The sequence below is a fragment of the Podarcis muralis genome, chromosome 7 (assembly GCF_964188315.1).
Source record: "Podarcis muralis chromosome 7, rPodMur119.hap1.1, whole genome shotgun sequence".
NCBI classification, from domain to species: Eukaryota; Metazoa; Chordata; class Lepidosauria; order Squamata; family Lacertidae; genus Podarcis; species Podarcis muralis.
In genome coordinates, this window is record NC_135661.1 from 76,992,078 (window position 1) to 77,016,621 (window position 24,544).

Below are 24,544 nucleotides of genomic sequence, written 5' to 3' on the forward strand. Positions count from 1 at the left end.
GCTGCCTCTACATATGGATAGATGTCGTTTGAAAGAGTATACACTTGTTGATTTGTGCAGCTCAGTTGCTGCATCCACGGGTACATACACTGCACACTCATTAAGCGTTTCATGTGAATAACTGTGTGAGTGTACAGCTCAACTGTTTATGTACACAGGTTCACAGATTGTACATTTGTTGCAAGTAACACAGGAACCCTTTTTCCTGTTATTGAGTTGCACCATACTTCCGCTGGTGGTGCAATCTGGTTGGAAGGGCATAACAAAAGCAGCCAAACTATCTTCTGTGAATTATAGAGGCGAATGGAATAAAAAAATGCTGTATTTTCAAATTTTTAATCAGCAACAATCTATGAATCATAGTTGAAGTCTTGGAAAAAGGACAGCATCAGCATTTACGAAAGGAAAATATTCAGATGAAATGTTCTGGAATAATCAGGTTTAAAACAAATGTTCAAAAGCACACAGTGATGGGGCTTGATGGAGATCGCCGAGAATCACAATCCAGGTTGGCACCACCACCAAGAAGGCCCTGAGTCATGTTACTGCCTGCTGCACCTCTGGTCCATGAACATTACCAAAATCCCCAAGGAATTAGAAATTAGAAATATCATTTAAAACCACACATACTTTCCCTCCATAGCATAAACAGTGTATTAATATGCAGATTGGTTTTGAACATACCCTTGTCAGATCTTGAACAATACCATAATATTAAAAACTTTGTAGACACATTATTCTGTTCCAGTACAGTCAAATGATCTGAGGGACACCACAATAATTAATGTGTTATCACTGCTCCATTGTAGGCTTTTTATTCTCCCAAAGTCTATCAATAGTTTTTGCCATGCAGTAACCAGGTCTACTTTGAATGGGATATTTAAGGAAAGAAACAGTATTGGGGGGAAGCATCATCATCCTGACTGCTGCCATCCTTAGCAAGCGTTAGGTTTTTCTTTGAGCTGATCTTTCCTGTAATGTCTGGACTCCTGTCATTAAATTATCATGATGGCATTTCGCAAGCTTTTCTAAATCTTGCATTATTTAGATACCCAAATGCTTTTTAGGGGAATCTTTTTCATAGGCCATTTAGAGCAACTTGCCATTGTGTTCACATTTCTATAAACGATGCCTTTTATTTTTAAAAACAAGATAGAGAATTGCTGCAAGCTCAATGTGCTAGAGCATGCACTTGACACTGAAAAGGCCCCAGATTCTATCCACGGTCAGGAACAGCTCAAAATATTTCACGGAGGACAAGGTCACAAAGATATACACCCCATTCCACATACTGAATTCAGTCAGATTGGCAGCTGAATCTCCCTTCAGCACTGCCAACAGAATATTTTCCTCCAGTACATCTTGGGGCAATAGGTTAGCTAAGACAACACAGAGGGAGATAGTTTAGGGGGCTCAGAGGGAGATAGTTTAGGGGGCTCAGAGGGAATGGTGTATCTGTTTGGGGGGGGACGGGAGCTGCTGCTTCCACCCCACTCCCCAGCATTCATAATCTGCCACCATTCCCTTTAGGCAGTTGTCTAGTAGTATAGAATAGCATGTCCTTGGGATCTGCAAGTTGGGCTGCATATGCACAGCTATAAAAAATGATCTTAAAAAACCCGTATTATAGTTCAAAATCCCGATTTCAGTTCTACAGCACCATCTGGTGTCACAGTGTTATAATACATTTAAAACACTTTTAACGAATGCAGCGGAGTCCTAGGTCGGAGAAAGACTTCCATCTGAAATCTTGCCACCAGCACTCAACCTTTGCAAACCCAGGACTCACTTTTAGCCCAAACAGGCAGGGGTGGGGAGCACATTTTAAACTTTTAGCACCTATTTGTATGATGCTTGTGGAGACCAACAGCAGGGCCAGCACTGAGCTAGAGGGGCCCTTGGTGTGATTCAGCTCCCTACGGCTGTCTGGTCAATCTACTGGCTGGTGCCCAGTGTCATTTTTTAAAGCACATTCAGGTTGCTTGCATTCACAGTTGGTTGTGGGTTTATAATAGTGCTTAAAAAACAACAACTTAGAGATGGAAAGCAGATAAAGTACCTACCAGAGAAGAATGGCAGATCAAGTTGATGGATTATGCTGAAATGGCTAAAAATGACCAGAAGAATCAGAAATCAGGAAGACCAAATTTTTTAATAAGGAATGGGGAAAATTTATAACTTATCATAAAGACCATTGTAAATGGTTAAAATCGTTAGTAGGATTGGAATATCACTTGTAGTTTAATGGTGAATTTTGGATACAATGGAGAGATAAAATATTTGAATTATCATAAAAGATGCAGGAGGAAATGATTAACAGTAAGACCCACAAAGAGGAGGGAAGGTCAAGAGATTCCTTGGAATCTAGTTTATATGTTGTGTGTTGGATATGTGACTGTAAAATTATAATCTGAAAAACCAAATGAATAAATTTAATAACAACAACAACAACAACAACAACAACAACAACAAACAGCAATTTAGAATGTGGAGGACATTACAGAGGCAACAATGAATGGGGCATAAAGAAGGACTTTGCAGGGGCAACAATGGATGGATCATCTCCACTCCCACCCCTATTCAGAACAGGAGATCTTCAAAGTCAGAAGCTCTACCCTTAACCTCTAGGATGTACTTCCTCCTTCTCGCTTGTCCTCTGACTTTCTAAAGCCGATAAGAAGTCACAAGAGTGACCTCTCTGCCTTCAGTGTTTGCCCTTGTTGTGCCAAGCTTTTGGCTGGCTTCCTTTTGTTTGCAGAATGCGGAAAGGATTGTGGGAGAAAGAGGAGAAACCACAATCCTGTGTTATTTCTGTGGGTGTTATAAAGAACAAACAAGCCCTCCAGCATCATGGTACATAAGACTCCTATATTAGTGACGGATAAGGCAGGAGAAAAACAGAAAGCAAATTCTACAATCCGGAGCAGCTGTTCCCCAGATCGGAAAAGCAGCTCAAGATATTTGGGTGAGTTCCTTGGTCTTTATCCTGCCTTGTCTCTAGCTAGAGTCCTTCTTCAACTCTATGCATATAAACTCTCCAATGTATTTAGTAACCCCAGTATCTGTCTTGCAATGTACAACAGGTGCTGGTATATATTAGGAGTTGGCACAGAAATTTACAGTGGTACCTTGGTTTGTGAACTTAATCCATTCTGGAAGTCTGTTCTTAAACCATTCTTAAACCAAGGTGTGCTTTCCCACAGCAGCGGGGGACTCAATTTACAAATGGAACAGATTCAACAGGAAGCGAAACATGTTCTTATTCCAAGGCAAAGTTCACAAACTAAAACACCTACTTCCAGGTTTGCAGCGTTCTTAGTCCAAGTTGTTCATAAACTAAGCTGTTCCTAAACCAAGGTACCACTGTACTCTGTGTCTTTTTTAAAAATAATCGGATTGGTGTTTGAATCACTCTGTGCTTTATATGCTTTGATATATGCTCTGGGTTCTGAGTCATTCTGTATAAACGAATTTATGTTGTCCCATTCGTTATAATGGGGAATCTAGAGATAGCTAGAATGCCTCTCCCCCTTTTGGCCAAAGTGACTCTTGTTTGCAGACACAGGAGCTACCTTGATCTATAAATTTTAAAATCTTCTGTCAGAACTGATTGCAATTAGCAGGCATGACCACCCCTTTGGAGGGGATGGAACCTGGAAAATTTCATAGAATCATAGAATCATAGAATCATAGAGTTGGAAGAGACCACAAGGGCCATCGAGTCCAACCCCCTGCCAAGCAGGAAACACCATCAGAGCACTCCTGACATATGGTTGTCAAGCCTCTGCTTAAAGACCTCCAAAGAAGGAGACTCCACCACACTCCTTGGCAGCAAATTCCACTGTCGAACAGCTCTTACTGTCAGGAAGTTCTTCCTAATGTTTAGGTGGAATCTTCTTTCTTGTAGTTTGGATCCATTGCTCCGTGTCCGCTTCTCTGGAGCAGCAGAAAACAGCCTTTCTCCCTCCTCTATGTGACATCCTTTTATATATTTGTACATGGCTATCATATCAACCCTTAACCTCCTCTTCTCCAGGCTAAACATGCCCAGCTCCCTTAGCCGTTCCTCATAAGGCATCGTTTCCAGGCCTTTGACCATTTTGGTTGCCCTCCTCTGGACACGTTCGAGTTTGTCAGTGTCCTTCTTGAACTGTGGTGCCCAGAACTGGACACAGTACTCCAGGTGAGGTCTGACCAGAGCAGAATACAGTGGCACTATTACTTCCCTTGATCTAGATGCTATACTCCTATTGATGAGGCCCAGAATTGCATTGGCTTTTTTAGCTGCCGCGTCACATTGTTGGCTCATGTCAAGTTTGTGGTCAACCAAGACTCCTAGATCCTTTTCACATGTACTGCTCTCAAGCCAGGTGTCCCCCATCTTGTATTTGTGCCTCTCATTTTTTTTGCCCAAGTGCAATACTTTACATTTCTCCCTGTTAAAATTCATCTTGTTTGTTTTGGCCCAGTTCTCTAATCTGTCAAGGTCGTTTTGAAGTGTGATCCTGTCCTCTGGGGTGTTAGTCACCCCTCCCAGTTTGGTGTCATCTGCAAATTTGATCAGGATGCCCTTGAGTCCATCATCCAAGTCGTTGATAAAGATGTTGAATAAGACCGGGCCCAAGACAGAACCCTGTGGCACCCCACTAGTCACTCTTCTCCAGGATGAAGAGGAACCATTGATGAGCACCCTTTGGGTTCGGTCAGTCAGCCAGTTACAAATCCACTGAGTGGTAGCATAGTCAAGACCGCATTTTACCAGCTTCTTTACAAGAATATCATGGGGCACCTTGTCAAATGCCTTGCTGAAATCAAGGTAGACTACATCCACTGCGTTCCCTTCATCTACCAGGCTTGTAATTCTGTCAAAAAACGAGATCAGGTTAGTCTGACATGACTTATTTTTCAGAAATCCATGCTGACTATTGGTGATCACAGCATTCCTTTCTAGGTGCTCACAGACTGTTTGCTTAATGATCTGCTCCAGAATCTTCCCTGGTATTGATGTCAGACTGACTGGGCGGTAATTATTTGGGTCCTCTCTTTTCCCCTTTTTGAAAATAGGGACAACATTTGCCCTCCTCCAGTCTGCGGGGACTTCGCCTGTTCTCCAGGAATTCTCAAAGATGACTGCCAGTGGTTCTGAAATCACATCTGCCAGTTCTTTTAATACTCTTGGATGCAGTTCATCTGGCCCTGGAGACTTGAATACATCTAGACTAGCCAAGTATTCTTGTACTATCTCCTTAGTTATTCTGGGTTGTGTTTCCTCTGCTGAATCATTTGCTCCAAATTCTTCAGGTCGGGCATTGTTTTCTTTATCGGAGAAGACTGAGGCAAAGAAACCTGGAAAATTTCAGAATGATAGCTGTAGCCTTTACCATTTTGGGGTGGGTTGTTGTTGTTTAGTCATTTAGTAATGTCTGACTCTTCATAACCCCATGGACCAGAGCACTCCAGGCACTCCTGTCTCCATTGCCTCCTGCAGTTTAGTCAAATGCATGTTGGTAGCTTCGAGAACACTGTCCAACCATCTCGTCCTCTGTCGTCCCCTTCTCCTTGTGCCCTCCATCTTTCCCAACATCAGGGTCTTTTCCAGGGAGTCTTCTCTTCTCATGAGGTGGCTAAAGTATTGGAGCCTCAGCTTCAGGATTTGTCCTTCCAGTGAGCACTCAGGGCTGATTCCCTTAGGAATGGATAGGTTTGATCTTCTTGCAGTGGGTCGGTACAATAGGATAAAAAAGGAGGGGGAGAATCACAGACTCTAAACATGATATTTAGATAAACAGCTCATTGAATGTTGTTATCATTACAGATACACCAGTCTCGTTGTCTCTTCTGTGATCCTTCCCCATCAACATGCAGGAACTCCTGGGATTTTTGCTCTTCTCAGTTTTAATACAGACAGGTCAGTAGAGCCTGGTAAGCACTCCTGTGGGAAATACTGTAGCTTCATTGGCAGGAGAAAATTATTTCCCATTCCCTGGCAGATAGTTTAAGAGCTTTCCAAAATAGACTTAAACTGGGTCAGATAGGCAAATATATCAATTTAGGTTCCTCTCAGTTTCTCACTTTTCCCATCTTAAATTGAATCCTACACATTTCCACATCAACCAGCAATTGTAATTATTTTTAATAAATCTTCAGGGATATACATTAGCATTTTGGTATGAAATATGCTTTGATGTGCATTTTTTCCAAAGCAATCACCCTACTGTAACTCATTTTTGTATGTTCTTTTCAGTAACCTGTGCATTTTTAATACACACTTAACCCTGGTATATGCATCTTTACACGCAGTACTTGGCCAGAGAGCAGCATTACAAAATTCAGACAAGTGCAGATTTCAGCAGATGGTGATGTTTTAGTTCACAAGTTGTTTCAGAAAGTGTCAATTTGGGAGGTCCGTTTTGAAATGTGAACTGAATTGGTTGTCTCCTGTATCCCTATGCTTACATCATATTCCATTCTGAATATGTAGTCCATCCCTTTTGCTAGAGAACTATGGTAACTGCAGTTCTGGAAAGGGAGTTAGATTTCTAAGAGAAAGAATTCTCAGCAACCCCACCAAACTGCCTTACCTAAGATTCTGGGTTGGCAGCTACAGAACTTTAACTGTTTATCATTTTTGGTACATTGTTTTTTATTTATTTATTGAAACAGTTTGTATACTCTCTAAGCTGTTTAAAAAGATGCAATACAAACAATAAAAATAAAAATCAGTTAAAACTATAAGATCAAACTTCAACTAAAACACCTGCTGTAACAACAACAACAACAACAACAACAACAACAACAACAACAACAAGTTTTCAATAGGCACCAGAAGTTCAGCAGGGAGAGAGCCTCTCTGACCTCAGCTGAAGGGATTTCCATAAAATTAGGTCCTTGACATCCGGTCCTCAGTTCCTGGTGGATCTGAGCCATGCATATGAGCCATAGAGAACCACTAACAGTGCCTCCCCTGAATATTTAAGTGATCAGGCAGGAATAAGGGGAATTAGGCAGTCCTTGAGGTCTCCTGGGGTGGATCTACACAAAGGAAAAAACCACTGTAAATAAGTCAGAAATTAAATCATTATAACAAAAGAAAACAAAAACCCTATGTAAAAATGGAATAGAAAATTTGTTTGCTCTCTGGTGCCATCTGGTGTTGCATGTTTATAATGCATTCAAAGCATTGTTTTTTGACTAATGTAGCTGAGTCCCTAGACACTGCAGTGATGGCCAAACTTGGCCCTCCAGCTGTTCTGAGACTACAACTCCCACCATCCCTAGCTAACATGACCAGTGGTCAGGGAGGATGGGAATTGTAGTCCCAAAACAGCTGGAGGGCCAAGTCTGGCCTTCACTGCCCTAGACCCAAATTTTTACGGTGCTTGTAAAGGAACACAATAACCTTGAAGCTGAGCCAATAGCATAAGGACAGCCCCTGCTTACTTTTCAGCGCCGGAGTTATGTGCTGGTGATAGTCTGTCCCACACCTGTGGCCACACCTTGCCTTGTGATTGCATGAAGGTTCATGTTGCTGAAGGAAGTAATGCAGAGACATGGCAGACCTGTGCAAATGGATATGACACTGTGTCACTTTTCCTCCACCAGGCACTTCTTTGGAATGTGAAGTCTGCAGTGGCCTCGGCAGCAGTTGTGTTGGCAGGATGGAGAACTGTGACGCTGGCCAAGACACCTGTGCCATTGCCTACACGGAAACCTCATTAGGTTGGTCGTCTGAGACAGACAAGTCCAGAAATGCCTCCTTGCAGCCAGGGTGGGCAGGGGAAGTTGTTGTGCTCCCAGATCTCTACAGCCTCTATTAAGCCTACAGCTCAAATGTGAAGCAAGACTCTTACAGCAAAGCGAGGACTTAATTTGCTCATTCAGAACAAGAGTTTGACACCAGTCAGCCTCATGCCTTTGACATGACAGAGCCAGGGACAGAGCACTCAACTAGCATGACTCCTAACAGCTAATAGTTGGCAAGAGAAAGAGAAGGGATGCTTGTGTTTGTGTATCCCTATATACATAAAAATATAAGGCTGTTGTCACGCTGCAGTTTGCTGGGAGGGGAGGAAGAGGGACAAGGCAAGCTGGGAGGGGAGGGACTTGGAGTGAGTTGTGGGGCAGATAGGCATGGGCAGGGTGAAAATGGAACAGGGGTTTAGTCAGGTGTGGCGGAAGGGTGTTGTCAGGTTGCTGTCAGCAGCCCCTGGCTGGTTGCCCAGGAAAGTATAAATACAAGGAAAAGTTTCTTTCAGTCCTTTTTTATTTCAAACTTTACAGAGAAAGGCTGTAGAATCCAGCATCTTGTATAATGGCATTGTCCCAAGTGAATCTCCACCCCGTGTCTCTCCCACTTCCTTATTCATCCCCTCTATGGGTGCTGCTACGTGGCCTCTGTCTTTGAGCTTTTTACTCTCCTACTTTTAAGGCTTGCTGGGTTCTGGGAGATGGTGGGTCTGGAATGCTTTCTAGTGACAATATGTCAGCCAGCTGCTGCTTTGGCTCTGCCTGCCCTCCTTCCCCATTATTTCTCAACTTTTCCCTACATCTGCCTCTGAGCTGTGACCTCTGCAAACCACTGTTGTAAATCTAGACTGTCTTTTTCTCCTCCCTGGAAGGATCAGGATGGGGATGTGGTCTCCATCATTCCTCCTCCTCTGCCCAGTCCCTGACAGGTGGTTATCAAAGAGGTAGGTGAGGTTGATGAGCAGATCAAGCAGGGGCAGCAGTCTTGAGTGTGTGCACATGTGTAAAAATTGAGGACCCAATATTCATATAATGAAAGAAGAACAAGAAAAAGATCTGTGCCAATAAGCTTTGAATCTGGAGGATCCTGTGCTGCAGAAACACCCGTAGGAACAACCCAGACGAATTCCCCCCAGAGGAATTTCGACCCAGCTATACAAAGCTAATTTGCACAGGTATAGGGTGAGAGTAGTTGGTGACTGCAGCTTTCTAAGCAAATCCCATTTTTCTTCCTGTGCAGGTGAAGCGACAACACAGACAGTCTCAAAGAGCTGTGCATCCTCAAGTGTCTGCAACAGCCCCCCAACGTACATGAATTTTGGGCAGGGGAAATACATTCGGTCCCACATCACCTGTTGCGCGGGAGATACTTGCAGGGCAGTATCTCCTCAATGTAAGTATCCGTGAGTTGCCAGTGATCATCTAACCTGGAAAGTTCTTCTGTCGCTTTAAAACAGATGTGGGGAACTGGATGTGACCAGTGGGCCATATTCTTATCTCCCCTACCCTGCTCTGGGCCAAATAATTACAAATAATTATGGCCAGACTTATGATGTTGTCCACAGGGGGAAGCTATCAGTGCCCACGTGGCCCAGTGGTGTAGTGTGGGGCTGGGGTGTGTGTGTGTGGTCCTAGGCACATTTTGGGGAGGGGGCGTGACCTATGCTCCTATGTTGTCTGGAGATGTATCTCAGAAGTAGAGCAATTGCTTTGCATGCAGAAGGTTCCAGGTTTGATCCCTGACATTTCCAGGTAAATTTGGGAATGTCTCCTGCCTGAAACTCTGGATAGCAACTGACTGAAAATTATGAAGCTAGATAGACCAATAGCCTGATTCGGTTTAACCTAGCTTACTATAGTCTTCCGTGTTTATGTGTTATGTTGGGGGCGGGGGGGAACAAGCAGCTAATAAAACTCTTTAAAAATTCACAATATGTCTGCACAGGGCTGCACCATCAGAATTCTAGAAGCCATATTCAGTACTTTTGTTTTTAATTGATTTTTATCAAGTTTTCAAAGATTTTAACAAATCTACTTCACAGGCAACATGCCATTCTCTTAGATTTTTCTTTTTGACCTCCCATCCTTCCATTCCTGATGTTTTTGTTCCTATTCTTGGTTGCTGCCTTATACTTGTTACCAACCCCCCCAATACCATTTTACCATTTTTTTTGTTTTATTTTTCTGCCACTCATATCTCGAATCCTGCTTGTGACTTCATATCACTATAACACTTCGTCAGATCTTCAAAAAAAAAAAAAAAAAAAAAAAGGCCTCCAGTTTTCCATAGGAAGTTCATCATTTTGATCTCTTTGTTTTACAGTCACCATAGCCAGTACTTATTGGCAAAGCCTATTGGTGTTTCGCAACTTTCTGACTAGTTGCAGGATCTTAGCCAGACCTAGCAGAGTAAACGCAGAGTTCACAAAAGCAATTGGCAACTTGGCTACAGACAGGATGGACGAAGCAGGAACCAGGAACTTGTAGTTATAAGTGTTTATTATATACAGTGGACTATTTACAGGATTAGAATAGAACACGGATCTTTGACTAACTCTCTCATACACGACTCTCAACTCTCTCAACTGAAACTCGTACTAACACATTCCAGTTAGTAGGCCATTAATCAGTATTCCCGTGAGAGAGCTTGACCAATCATAGAGCTGTCTCCATGCTTCTGTATCACCAGGTAGACTTACTCCTTCACATTGCCTTGGCTGTTGGCCAAACCTTAATTGACTCTGTGTGAGTAGCTGCACATATTCAGATTCCCAACAGTATTTATAGACGTTTTCTGATTGTCTTCATGGGCAGCCCCATATGTTTGTAACTTCCTGTGTTTGTAACTTCCTACGTTCGTAACTTTAAAATCCAGCAAGAAAATTAGATGGTGAGAATTGGAAGCATCCACACACGTGTGCTGCCTGGGGTGGGGAACAGAGGGAGTAGCTGAATTGTGTCAGCTGCCAACTTTGCTTTGCCTAACAAGCTGACCATTTACCATTTCCCTCTCTATATGGTTTCAGTGCCACCAGCATTGAACAAACCTAATGGCAAGCAATGCCCAGGCTGCTACTCTTTGTTACCCGGTGGTTGTGAAACAGAGACCGTGGATTGCATTGGAACCGAGGACTACTGTCTTGAATTGGAGGAAAAAGTCACATATGGTAATTCTGAATTGCAGGTCTGCGGGTGGAGATTAGCTGGAGCCCCTGGTCAAACTGCTTCAATGGTTACCTGCTACCTCTGTCCGTAAAGCATAAGACTCTTAATCTTAGGGTTGTGGGTTCAAGCCCCATGTTGGGCATAAGATTTCTGCATTGCAGGGAATGACCCTTCTGGTCTCTTCCAACTCTATGATTCTAAGTCAGTTATTTGAGGTCAGCTACGAAAAGCAACAAAGGACCTTATGACACCTTCAACCCTGACAAATTTGTTATGGCATCAGCTTGCATGGACCACAGTCCTCTTCATTAGATGCCCGATGTGTTATCTTTCGTTGCAACTACACATATCTGCAGTTGGAGCGGGTTGGAAATGCAAACAGTGAAGTCAAAAGGAAAGGCAATGGCCTTATTAAAAGTGACCAGTCCATGCTATGAAACAGACATGGAGTGGAAATAGTTCATCTGCTCATCCCAAATTTCTGGGCAGGAATGGGGATCTTGTGTACCTCCTGGTGTTAAGAACATATAAGAAGAGGCGCTGCTGAATCAGGCCAAATGCTCATCTACTCCAGCATGCTGTTCTCACAGTAGCCAACCAGATGCCTATGGGAAGCCCACAAGAGGGACATAAGTAGAACAGCACTCTCCCTGATTCCCAGCAAATGGTTTTCAAAGGTCTACTGCCTCCAACAGTGGAGGTAGAACATAGCCTTTGTGGCTAGCTGCCGCATATATCCTTGTCCTCCATGAATTTGTCTAATCCTCTTTTAAAGCCATCCAATTTGTGGGCCGTCACAGCCTCTTGTGGGAACAAATTCCATAGTTTAACTAAGCACAGTACTTCTTTTTTTGTCCAGAAGGTTGGACCACACTTCCCATCATCTCTGATCATTGGCCATGTTGGCTGGGGCTAATGAAAGTTGGGGTACAGCAAGACCTGGAGGGTCACAGACTCTCAGATCCTGGGCTGGTGTTTTCTACTCTTCCATCCCTTGGCTGGTTTAGGATAAATTCCCTTGTATATCTAGTCTACTGGGTTTTGAACAAGGCCTCTGTTGACATGGATAGGGAATAGCTACCATTGTGAGGCCAGGTTACTTCTCTCTCCTGCTCTCTGTCTAGCTCTTTCTCCTGACCCTGAACTTTTTGTTTCCAGGTAAATTCACCTTCAATGTCATCATGAATGGCTGTGTTTCCCAACCTGCCTGTGCTGCAAAAGTGGGCAAAGTGGCTACTGCAGGGGTTTATACTGATATTACGAAAGCTGAGTGCACACCAGCTCCCATTTCAGCTTGAATGAATCATCAGCCACCAGACTTCCTCCTCACTATTGATCCTTATTAGAGATTGTGTTATATTCTTCCCGTACTAGGTAGCAAGGATATTACTTCTAAGAAGATAGGAAGAGCCCCACTGAATTAGACCAAAAGCCTAGGGAGATGCCACAAGTTGTTCCCTATGTGTTTGCAATCTTCTCTAATGTAATTTCCTCCCAAAGAGGACATTGAATGCTGCTTTGTGATGACCAATAAAAACTAGCTAAAGAGCAATGCAAGATAATTTCTCTCTCTGTACACCTCAATCAGTTTTATATAGGGAAATCCATTTCAGGCCAGCTGCATTGATATTCCTAATGACCTTTTTGTAACAGTGATGTACCTTCTTGGTTGGCTTTGGGTAGTGCAACCTAAGGCATTGACTATCATTGAATACAAACTATGGCTTCATAGGGGTCCCTTGAAAGTGGACTGTCTGCACCAATCAGCTGATGGACACTAATAATGAGCCCTTCTGAGGTTGCCATCTGGCTTCATAATGATGGCAAGTGCTGCTATGATTTATTGGGCTCGAGACGTGGGTCATAATATAGAAACAGAATCATGGGGGAAACTGTGGAAATCAGATTTGGAATTCCCAGTGAGTTATGCTTCAAAGGAAAACTACATGAAAATGATTTTTAGGTGGTACCTAACACCAAACAAATTGGCAAAGATGTATAAATCAAAATCAAAATTTGCTGGAAATGTAGAGTAGCCAAGGGTTTCTGGGGAATGATTTATGATGAGCTTAAAAAAAAAAAAAATTCAACGAGACTCCCCCCCCAGAAAAACCCAGAGGCTTTTCTTTTAAGTATAACTGGGACAGATGTACAACCCCCCCATATGAACTTATTTTTATATGTCACAACTGCAGCGAGGATAATATATGAGCAAAAATGGCAAGATGAGGCAGTGCCCACTGAAGACGACTGGCAGCTGAAACTCATGGAATATGCTGAATTAGCAAGTCTAAGTAGTAAAATTGGAGATCAAGATGATACTGTGTTTAAGGAGGATTGGAAAATGTTTGCAGATTATTATTATTTAAATGTAAACAAGCTAAAACGCAAGTAGGTTTGGTGTAAGAACAGCAGTAAAATACATGTCTGAGAATGCTTTGGAGGACATAATGTATAGAAGAACTATAATATGCTGCGATATTAGAAAATGTGGGGAAACCATGGATGGGGAGAGGGGAAGTCGAATACAAACTGAATGTTAACTGGAAAAAGTTGTATAATTTTTTTTTCCCCCTTTGGAAAAATCTCTCTATATAAAAAAGCATAATGATGTCAAGTGACTGACAGATAGGTGGCCCTGCCCACTTGTCACTTGACACCTGGAGGGCCACAGGATTCCCTATCTCTGCCCTAGCAGAACAAGGGGACATCTTTCATTCAAGTTATGATTTATTTGTTTCACTCAAAGAGGGCATCATTCTATCCCTGGGTGGTAGAACTCATTTTTGGATGAAATTGCAGATAAGTGATACAGAGGTGTTTAAGCAGAGTCCCCCATCACGCAGCAGCACAGAGGTGGATCAGAATAGGTTCTTCAGTGGCAGAAGCCCCCAAATCCTGAGAAGGCAGCTGATGAAGTCATCATTCTGGCCGTGAGGCTGGCACGCATTCAGCTTTTGTGACGTGAGAGTAAAAGCCGGATACGGTGGTTTCGCCTAGTTTTAAGCCATCACAAAACCCCTTAGTGGCACAGCCCTTCTGAACAACCTTGACGATGACAGTTCCTGGATATGGGAGACAAGATGTATTCGATGAGTCCTGGATTCCACGAACAACTGCCCTCTCTGCCCAAGTCCCAAGACATTTTCCATCCTTTGCACTATAAGAATTTGCATATGTGATTTGGCCTATAGAATCACAGGCTCTCTTTCTATCTCTTATGTTTCACGGCCACTTGACCTCAGTTGCAACAGACTAGCACAACCACACCTCTGGAATCTGTTACCTGATATTGCTGTTATTGATGCATAGCAAAGGCTAATTAATGAGCCTATTAACAGCAATCCTATACATGTCTGCTCAGAAGAAACCCTTATTGAGTTCAGTGGGGATTATTCCCAGATGTATTTACAGCATTGCAGCATAACAGTGCAAAAACAAAACCAAAGTAAGTCTATATAAACTTAGCAATGTAGCTGGCTTTAGACTATGTGATCCCCATCTAGCCATTTTCTGAAATCAAGTGGGTCTTCTGCATCTTTATGGTGAAAATACATCTTTATAAAGTGCATTCTATATAAAAATGTATTCTGTGAACCGTCCTGAGACCTCCGGGTATAGGGCGGTATATAAATTCTAACAACAACAACAACATGCCAAGTCAGTTGCTGAAGGATCCCTGACACCCCCTTCCAATTCTCATGTATTTTATTACAAGAAGAGATGTCCATATCCACTGAGTCTTTGCTCTGTAATTTATTGAACCTAATGAGTAATTCAGTCCAGTAACCTAATAAGTAAGGAAGGATATCTCAGTGGGTAGAGAATGAGACTCTTGACCTCAGGGTTGTGGGTTTGAGCCCCACGTTGGGTAAACGATTCCTGCATTTCAGTGGGGTTGGACTAGATGACCCTCATGATCCCTTCCAACTCTACAGTTCTATGATTCTATGGCTTCTTTAGTCTCAGAGAGTGTAGGTGGCATAAGCTCACTGAATAGGACAGATAAATGTTTTGGAGGGGCAGAAATCAGTGGCAAACTGTTCAGAGGGTTATGTAGCACCATGTAGTGCTGACTCCACCAATTTATTTTATGCATATTTTTAGGTACATGCAACTGATTCCATCAGTTGCTTTTCAACCTGCATTTCAGTTTGCCTGAAGAGAATAGATATAGGACATTGACTCTCCTTCAACGGCACATTGTGTATGTGAAATTGGAATTACCATAAGAAACCATCACAGCCATTTCAAGACAGTCGTTCTGTGGTCCAACGCAGTCCACCGTCTCATTGGGATCACAAACACCAGAAAGCAAAGAAAAGCAGGCTGGGCACCGCTTCCCATTGGGTTGGTTGATGCGTGGAGGCACTGAAACCAATTAGTGAAAGCCCATTGGTTGGGAGAGCAAAGAAAGCGAGGAAACTGATGCAGAGGAGAACATAGTTTTGAACTAGCAGTCCTCTATTTTACTAGGAAGTTGTAATAGTCCTGGGTCACACACCCACACCCCAAATGTCAAGGGCATGGCATGATGGATTCTGAGAAGGTAGCAGAACAGGCGAAGGAATTAATATCCTCATCAACTGCTGATGGCACCACTTTCCCAGAAGCCCCGGTGCATGAGAAATCCATATTGTCAGCCTCTCCCCAGCCCAGAGGCATTTGAGCTGCCCGTTCCTCAGAGCCAGCCAAAAAACCACAGAGAACCCTCAGTCCTCCCATTTAGAGTCTACAGGTCTATTGCAGGTAAGGTCCTTTCAACAACTTCTGGAAACAGGTAGCCACCAGGCTGAGCTACATCACTGTCATAGCATCTGGGCTGAGATTTCCAGACTTTTCTTTCCCCTGCCTCTTTCCCCAGGAAATCACAATACTTACCACTGAACTGGAGCAAATGACAGTCAGCGGAAAACCTGAATTGCTGTTTGCTCGAATTCAGCAGTAAAGATTGTGTTTTCCTGGGGAAAGAGGCAGGGGAAAGAAAGTGCTCAAACATGGACTAGGAAAGTGTGGACCTGCGTCAAGAAAGTGTGGGCCAAGAGCAGAGCACAAGCAAACCTCACATTTTGAAAGCGTAGACACAATTTCTGGAGAGTATGCAAATCCCTATTCCTCCCTTATTCACAAGTGCAAGGGGAAATTTTCTACATCTTCTCCTTCTGAATTCTGAGCACAATTCAAAGTGTTGGTGATGACCTTTAAAGCCCTAAATGGCCTTGGCCCTGTATACCTGAAGGAGCATCTCCAGCCCCATCATTCAGCCCAGACACTGAGGACCTCCTGGCGGATCCCTTACTGCAAAAATGAAGCTACAGGGAACCAGCAGAGGGCTTTCCCAGTAGATGAGGAACTAAATAACCTTTAGAAGACATCTGAAGGCAGGCTTGTATAGGGAAGCTTTAAAAAATTTAATGTTTTATTATGTTTTTATATACGTTGGAAGTCTCCCAGAAGGCTGGGGCAACCTGGTCTGATGGGCAGGTACAAATAAATTGACATTGTTATTGTTCTGTCACATTGTCTTATACACGGCTTGGTTTGTTCTCCTACCTTCTGTCTCTGAATAGCTGACCACTACCATGAGCCTGAATTCATGCCCCTAATTGTTAGGAACAGGTGTGTGTGTGTAGAAAATTTTTAAAGGGAGGCTCCACTACGAAATTTCTTCATCAAGAGGCACAATTCATTTCACGTCGTTCTTAATGGAGACAATTGTTTCCTATCCTGTATTGGTGTTAATTAACCCCAAACTACCAAGTTGATAGTTTTATCACCTTTGTAAAGGATTATTATGCTCCTTTTGTATATGTTCCAGCTCTAACTGAATTGCCAGCACCTATAAAAAGATAAAGGTACCCCTGCCCGTACGGGCCAGTCTTGACAGACTCTAGGGTTGTGCGCTCATCTCACTCTGGAGGCCGGGAGCCAGCGTTGTCCGCAGACACTTCCTGGTCACGTGGCCAGCATGACGAAACTACTCTGGCGAGCCAGAGCCGCACACGGAAACGCCATTTACCTTCCCACTAGTAAGCGGTCCCTATTTATCTACTTGCACCCGGGGGTGCTTTCGAACTGCTAGGTTGGCAGGCGCTGGGACCGAGCAACGGGAGCGCACCCTGCCACAGGGATTCGAACCGCCGACCATGCGATCGGCAAGTCCTAGGCGCTGAGGTTTTACCCACAGCGCCACCCGCGTCCCTGCACCTATACCTATACTTAATGCATTCATTTCCCTCTGACCTCCCTGTTTATTATCCTCACCATATGTTAAGGGTAGCACAAGTTGAGTGCTTAATGTGTACAACAACCAGACATTGTGCACATTCACCAGGCCACCTCACCCTTCACCTCAGGAAGTACAATTTCTTGGGCTAGCCGTGGTGAAGTATGCCTTACCTTGAGGAGTTGCAGTTTTGCAGGCATCCCCTACACAGCAAGCGATTCCTGTCCTTAGTTCTTGCCCTCGCCCAAAGTTGAGGAGTTGTGTTCTGTCTTTGCAGATGTTGGAGGAGTCACAGCTTTTAGCTATTACCTGAGCTTGCATTCTACCTGCAGGGGTGGGATGAAGGATGAAGGGTTAGGTTTTGTCTCTGCTAGTTTCCTTAGCCATAAAATCCCAAACCCAGTTCTAATTTTAAGAGAAGATATAAAATTCTCCTGTATTTGATGCATTCACTACAACCATCTACAAGGCTCATTTCCAAGCTCAAGAGGGCTTAAAACCACAGCTAAAACAATTTAAGAAACAAAAAATAGGGGATATAGCTATCGTGATTAGGAACCATTGTTAGATGAGGATAAGGCTATCATTCACTGCTAGCCATAGTGGCTATGCCTCTGAGAGCCAGCTGCCAGCTGCCAGGAATCAGAAATGAGAAATGTGTTGCTGCATTGAGGTTCTGATTGCAAACTTTCCATGGGCATTTGGTTGGCAATGGTGAGAACAGAGTGCTAGACAAGATGGTCTTTTGGCCTGACCTGATACTGCTCTACTTATGTTCTTTTTTCTCCCTATAATATTTTTATTAAAGCTTTTTCATAATACAATGCAATTAAAGAAACTAATCTAAAGAAAAAACAACATCAGAGAAAGAGATAAGAAAATGCAGAGTCCTCTCTCAAAGGTAGTACTTAATCCTTTTCTCACACTGAAAATGGTGGACCCTTCCAGCTCTAACTGGGGAGCTTTCCTTTCTTCTCCCAGTTTCTCACGTGAGGAAGTCTTTCCTTCTTTGCCTCTTACTCAAGGTCCTTCCATCCAGCCATCCGCCACCTTCATGTGTGAGTACCGTATTTTTCGCCCTATAGGACACACTTTTCCCCCTCCAAAAATGAAGGGGAAATGTGTGTGCGTCCTATGAGGCAAATGCAGGCTTTCGCTGAAGCCTGGAGAGCACCAACCCCTCTCGCTCTCCAGGCTTCAGGAAGCTCTGCGCAACCCTCGGGAGACCATCGCGAAGTCGCGTCGGGCTCCTGAGTGCCGCGCAGAGCTGCCTGCAGTCCTGGGCTTCACGCAGCTCTGTGCAACCCTAGGGAGCCCGGCGCGAAGTCGCGCCGGTCTCCCAAGGGTTGCGCAGAGCTGCCTGCATTCCGAAGCCTGGGGCGCGCTGAAGAGCGCGCCCGGGCTTCGCACAGCTCTCCGCAAGCCTGGGGAGACCAGCGCGACTTCCCGCCGGGCTCCCTAGGCTTGCGGATAGCAGGCTGTTCTTGGGGCTGGGGTCGGGGGAAGCTCGGGCTTCCCCCGCACCAGCCCCGTGCCTGGGGGAAAATTTTTTTTTTCTTTATTCCCCCCCCCAAAACCTAGGTGCGTCCTATGGGGCGGTGCGCCCTATGGGGCGAAAAATACGGTAATCCTTGGACCCCAATAATGGCCCAGAGCAGAGGTTACCAACAGAAAGCAAAACAAAAGGAGAGACAGAAGAAATAAGATAAAAAGAAGGGGGGAAAGAAGAAGAAAAGAATAGAAAGGGGAAAGGAGAAAGGAAAAACAGAGAAAAATAAAAGGACTTCCTATTTTCCATCTTTCACTTGCATAAAAGAAATTATTCACTCTAGCCTGACATTCATCTGTTCTACTTTCTTAATGCTTGCCAGGGGGATAAAAGCTTCACACAATTAAAAAAAAAAGTTTGCACATGAAAGATTATTTGCTTTTGGAATTGAACCGTATGACTTGCCGCCTTTGGTACTGCTGCTGCTGAGTAAATATAGTGTTGCTTAAGCTATTCACAGGCTTAGATTTGCGGTCTTTTCCACTCACCTACAGTGGTTTCAGATACAGAGATGACGCAGGTGTCATTGTCACAGGTCTCCATGGGGCCAGAACAGCTGTTGCCGCTGCCCATACAAACTTCACACTTCAAAGAAGCACCTGGAAAAGGGCCAACAGTTCATGCCATTCAGGAGGGTAGTAGCAAATTCAGAAGTGCAACCTCATATTTACACGCCTTCTAAGAATGTACAACCTTCTATGTTTATACAATAATATTATAACAATGCAACGATTATTTTTTTTAGGGACCCATTACAATGATCAATGCAGATCTCCAGGTGTTCCCTTTCAGCTGTGTGTACTATTTTCTGTGACACCTATGGACAGATGATTTGGAGTGATCCTGTATCTTTTTTTAATAGTGACTTAAGTGGTCTTGAAGTTGCACTGTATGTAACAGAACTTGTACACCATTCTCTTGAAATTGAAGCACCAATGCTTAGCTTTGGAGTGGACAGAACAACTCCTCTTCAGTTTTCTTCCCATGTGCCTTTTCCAGAGTGACCATAGGAGCCTGTCCTCAGTGACTGACAGAATAGAGACAGAATAGAGCAGGACTATTGCTTTCCTTGATCAGGATACTATACTTGATGCAGCCTAGAATAACATTAGATTTTTTGCTGCTGCATCACACGGCTGATTTGTGTTAAGCTTGTGGTCCACCAAGACTCTTAGACCCTTTTCACGTGTACTACTAGTAAGCCAGGTGTCCCCCATCTTATAGCTATGCAGCTGGTTCTTCCTGTCTATGTACAGAACCCTACATTTGTCCCTATTGCAATTCACTTTGCTAGTTTGGACGCAGTTCTCCAATCTCCTAAGGAAATTTTGAATCCTGATTCTATCTTCTGCGTCATTAGCTACCCCTCCCAGTTTGGTGTCATCTGCAAATTTGATGAGCATCCCCTCAATTCCTTCATCCAAGTCGTTTATAAAGATGTTGAACAACAATAGGCCCAAGACAGACCCCTATGGCACCCCACCTGTCACTTTTCCCCAGGATCACGAGGAACCATTTAGAGTACTTGTTGGGTTCGGTCAGTCAACCAGCTACAAATCCACCTAACAGTTACTTCATTCAGTCCACATTTCACCAGGTACCTGCCGGTGGAAGGGCAAGAAAGAGGAACAGCCACCGAGAAGGCCCTCTCCTGAGTCCCTAGCAAGCTTGCCCTTCCACTTGAATAAAACATCTCCAGTTTGAACTGGTCCTACCCCCTCTTTGAAGGGGATCAGACTCAATTGTGGGGCTTGCATCAACATCTCCAGTGACCTCCCTCTTGGTTGGAAGCTGGTGGAAAAGGGCCTAGCACTAGGATGGAGTGTGTGGTCCTTCAGCCTCTTATCAGCCTGAGCCAGCATGGCTGGAGAACCTCAGGTTTCTACCCCTGCATTATGTAAAATTCTCCCTTCCCCATCACACAGGAGCTATACTGGTTCCCATAACAATGTAACACCAGATGGCATGACCACAGGAGCATTCCTGACCTTCAGGGATGGGAAAGAAATTTGCTTCAGCTCACTTTAAATAAAAAAACATGCAAGCCTTCTTCATTCATCACAATACACAAACTGAAACAGCTATCCTTCAACAATTGCACATCTCCAAATGTTGCGATGCAGTTTCCAAAGAGTGCTTACAAAAATGCAAGCATAAATATGGAAGAAACTGAAATGGACACATTCAGAACTTGGGAAAAACTGAAATCGACAGATTCTCCCGTCCCTACTTACCTATAGTCACAAGCAGAAAGCCAACGGCGAGTCCCAGCAGGAACTTCATGGTGATGCCAAATGGTGGTGAGTAGCTTCAGACAGAAACTGCCCCTGTAATTTAATTTGTTAGGTGTTGAAGTGTTCCAAATTTAACAAGCTTTGGGGGGGCAGGATGGGGAGCACATTCTCAAGTTACATATCTCTGAATCTAAAAAATGATATCTGCTCTCTGTCATGAAATGTGATAGTGACATTGGGACAGTCACCTTCTCTCAGCCTAACCTATCTCACAGTGTTGATGAATGAGGAAAACTGGGGTGGGGAAATATTTATGTGCACCTTCTTGTGATTCAGAACACACATGATTCAGAAACAATAATTTCAAAGCATGTCCCTTTCATTACAGAGAAAAAACCAGAGGTTTTTTTTTATCCACAGAAGGCTGCATGACTTGTCTAAATTCCACCAGATACAGAAGTAACATAAAAGCATAAGAAGAACATCAGGTTTCAAAGGCACAGCTAGTCCAGCACCCACATCTCACTGTTGAACATTTACAATGCCTGAACATGGCTAAATTAGATCAAACTGGGCAGATGACCTAGGGCTGTGTTCAACTAAGCATAGACACATTGAAATCGATGAACCTACATTTGCCATGTCCATTAACCTCAATGGGTCTACTCCAACATTGAATGCGGCCTCCAGACTCCAAGGTTCCATTCTACTTGGATGCTAGCTTAGATACAATTTTCGTAAGCTTAAGTTCAAGGATCGGACTAGGAACATATCAGAGGATGATGGTGGCCTTACCAAGAGTTCTCAGGTGTTGTCAAGATGGTGTCTGTAGGAAGAGGAAGAGAAGACAGGCTTGGGATGTTTTCCTCTCTGTTTTCATTTGTTGCTCTCTTTATAAACAAGAATTTGAGGATGTATTTCCTAAGCTCCTCCTCCTATTACAGATTTCTGAATCTCATTCCTTCAGTTTCTGGGCCAGTGTCCTTTCACTTCCCTATTTCGGTAGTGCTGAGAATCAATTAAAAAACTTGTAGCCCTATCCTTCCTTTACCCATTCAGCATCCGAAGTAAATTTGCTTCTGAAAGCCATCTAAGCCAGTGTTTCCCAACCTTTTTTGGGCAAAGGCACACTTGTTTGATGAAAAAAATCTTGAGGCACACCACCATTACAGCCCCGTGACGTCAGCGCGCAGCGTCACGCCGGGAGGGAAGGGCGCCGGGGCGCTGCTGCTGCCGCCGCCGCTCCCGGCAGGCATGGGCCCAGCTGAGGCGGCGGCGGCTGTGGTGGTGGTGGCGGCGATAGCGGGCGGAGGAGGGGGCGGCGGCGGGGCCGAGGTGGCCGGCGGCGGCGGGGGAGGCGGCGGCGGGTGGAGCAGGAGGGCGGCCGAGGCCAGTGAGGGAGTAGGGTTGCCCGGGGCTTGAGGAGCCGTCGCCGGGAGTTGCTGCTGCTGTTGTTGCTGCTGCTGCTCGGACATGCCGGCCTCCTCCTCGTCCGCTGTCTCGCGCTCCTCCCTTTTGCACGCGCTGCCCCACCGCCGCCCCATTGGCCGGGTCCTGTCAGCTGATCCTGTGTTATTTCCTGTGTGTGTGTGTGAGGGGAGAATGGAGAGAGAAACCTCGGCACCACCACCGCGGAGCCGCCCCCGGCTCGACGCGGATCCTCGCCGCCGCCGCCCCGCCTCTCGCCGCCCGACTCGCCCACCTCCCTCCCACGGCACACCAGGCAACGTCTCGCGGCACACTAGTGTGCCACGGAACACTGGTTGGGAAACACTGATCTAAGCCACAGGTAGCAATGGATGCACCAGCTAATTTCAGTATCTCTTCTTTTCTTTTTTCATTCTAAAGGTCAGTTTTCTAAATTTTCAGCTCTTTTTTTTTAAGAAGTCCTCATGAACCTATATCAACATTTTAGTGCAAATTTCTCCCAAGATACAAGGTTGGCATTTGCTTAACACACATTTTTTGCAAAGCCTTCTTCTGCAATATGATGCACTTCTGCCTGCTTTTAATTATTTACTGAATTCCTTAATTGGCAGAGCCTCTAATTTTGTTATATTTCAATAAATGGAACCTTTCCCTCTATCCAATAAATTGTGTTGAGACTTCTTTCAGGGTATGGAGGCAATTTGGGTTTCTGTGTTTTCTGCTATAGACTTCAGTGTTTTCAGGCCATATTTTTTTAACTTACCTCATGACTTGGGTAGGAGCTTCAGTGTTGCGCAATGAGAGAGAATAGGGAAATGAATTATGTAAAGGCATATTTTTTTGCCAATTTAAGTAGACCTCATCCAGTTGCAGGGTCAGCACTGGTTGTCCTCAACAAAAATAGATTTGTTTTCAAGTATCTTACTTCCTCTTCTGATTTTCTTTTTAAATAGTTAGAACATTAGATGAACCTGCTGGGTCAGGTCAATAATGGCCAGCCAGGTCAAGCATCCCATTCTCTTCTCTGCCCTCCTGCAATTCCCAGCAATTGATCCTCAGAGACATATCGCCTCTGACAGGGGAGGTAGAACATAACCATTATGGCTGGTAGGCATTGGTAGCCATGCCCTCCATGGTTGTGCATGAAGGAAGACCTTGCAGGTCTTGGGAGAGGCCATGTGCCTCAAGCAGGGAAGGGAACTTAAGAACACAGGCCACTGGTTCCTCTAGTTCAGGGACGTCCAACTCCCAAGAGACTGTGATCTACTCACAGAATAAAAAACTGGCAGTGATCTACCACTGGGGAGTTTCAGGTCAAAATTGTTGAGCTGTTTTTAGGGAGGAAAGCCCCGTTTTTCAGAGGAAAATGTCAAAACTGAGTAAAGGGGAAGGGGCAAAAGTCACTCAACAAAAGATCACTAAGGAAAGAATGTACCTCACAGCAAAAACTCTGTCTTCTGTTCTAGCGATCAGGTGGAAATGGAGGGCAGGTCGAGAGGGTGGAGCAGGATGCTCTTGTGACACTGCAAAGGAAAAGGAGCAATCGACCGTGATCGACCAGAACCTCCCAGAGATTGACCAGTTGCACATCCCTGCTCTAGTTAAATGTGTTCTACGCTGATCTCAAAGCAGATGCTCTACCACTTAGTTGAGGAACTTCCAGACTGAGCAGGGTAGGTCCAGCATAAGGCAGTCTTCTTTTTAAAATTTATTTATTAATTTATTTGGTTTTTCAGATTAACATTTTACAGTCACATAGCCAACATACAACATATAAACTAGATTCCAAGGAATCTCTTGGCCTTCCCTCCTCTTTGTGGGTCCTACTGTTAATCATTTCCTCCTGCATCTTTTATGATAATGCAAATCTTTTACCTCTCCATTGTGTCCAAAATTCACCATTAAACTAAAAGTGATATTCTAATCCTACTAACAATTTTAACTGTTTACAATGGTTTTTAATATAAGTTATAAATTTATTCCTTATTAAAATTTTGGTCTTCCTGATTTCTGATTCTTCCGGTCATTTTTGCCATTTCAGCATAATCCATCAACTTGATCTGCCATTCTTCTCTGGTTGGGACTTTATCCTCTTTCCATCTCTGAGCCAATAACACCTGTGCAGCCGTGGTCACATACATAAGTCTTTTCTGCTCCCTTTGGATTTCGGCACCCAGAATTCCTGAAAGGAAGGCT

General features: G+C 44.1%; 2 protein-coding genes across 3 annotated transcripts; one reads left to right on the forward strand and one right to left on the reverse strand.

Annotated features, from left to right (window-relative positions):
• The first annotated feature begins 2,792 nt into the window (after nt 1-2,792).
• LOC144328581 (phospholipase A2 inhibitor NAI-like) lies at nt 2,793-13,400 on the forward strand. Its single transcript, XM_077932594.1, has 6 exons — nt 2,793-2,965; nt 5,816-5,908; nt 7,603-7,719; nt 8,987-9,139; nt 10,773-10,913; nt 12,070-13,400. Exons 2-6 carry the CDS (start codon nt 5,860-5,862, stop codon nt 12,207-12,209), a joined length of 600 nt encoding a protein of 199 aa, XP_077788720.1. The 5' UTR covers nt 2,793-2,965; nt 5,816-5,859; the 3' UTR covers nt 12,210-13,400.
• An 84-nt stretch (nt 13,401-13,484) lies between these two features.
• LOC144328580 (phospholipase A2 inhibitor and Ly6/PLAUR domain-containing protein-like) lies at nt 13,485-21,844 on the reverse strand. Of its 2 annotated transcripts, none has more exons than XM_077932593.1 (6): nt 21,716-21,844; nt 20,921-21,013; nt 19,175-19,285; nt 17,311-17,463; nt 15,139-15,282; nt 13,485-13,976 (listed from the first exon to the last, which is right to left on the reverse strand). In XM_077932593.1, exons 2-6 carry the CDS (start codon nt 20,967-20,969, stop codon nt 13,834-13,836), a joined length of 600 nt encoding a protein of 199 aa, XP_077788719.1. In that variant the 5' UTR covers nt 20,970-21,013; nt 21,716-21,844; the 3' UTR covers nt 13,485-13,833. The 2 variants fall into 2 exon arrangements, with proteins under 2 accessions (XP_077788719.1, XP_077788718.1); XM_077932592.1 differs by having other exon boundaries at nt 17,311-17,459; nt 19,171-19,285.
• Nucleotides 21,845-24,544: the final 2,700 nt, after the last annotated feature.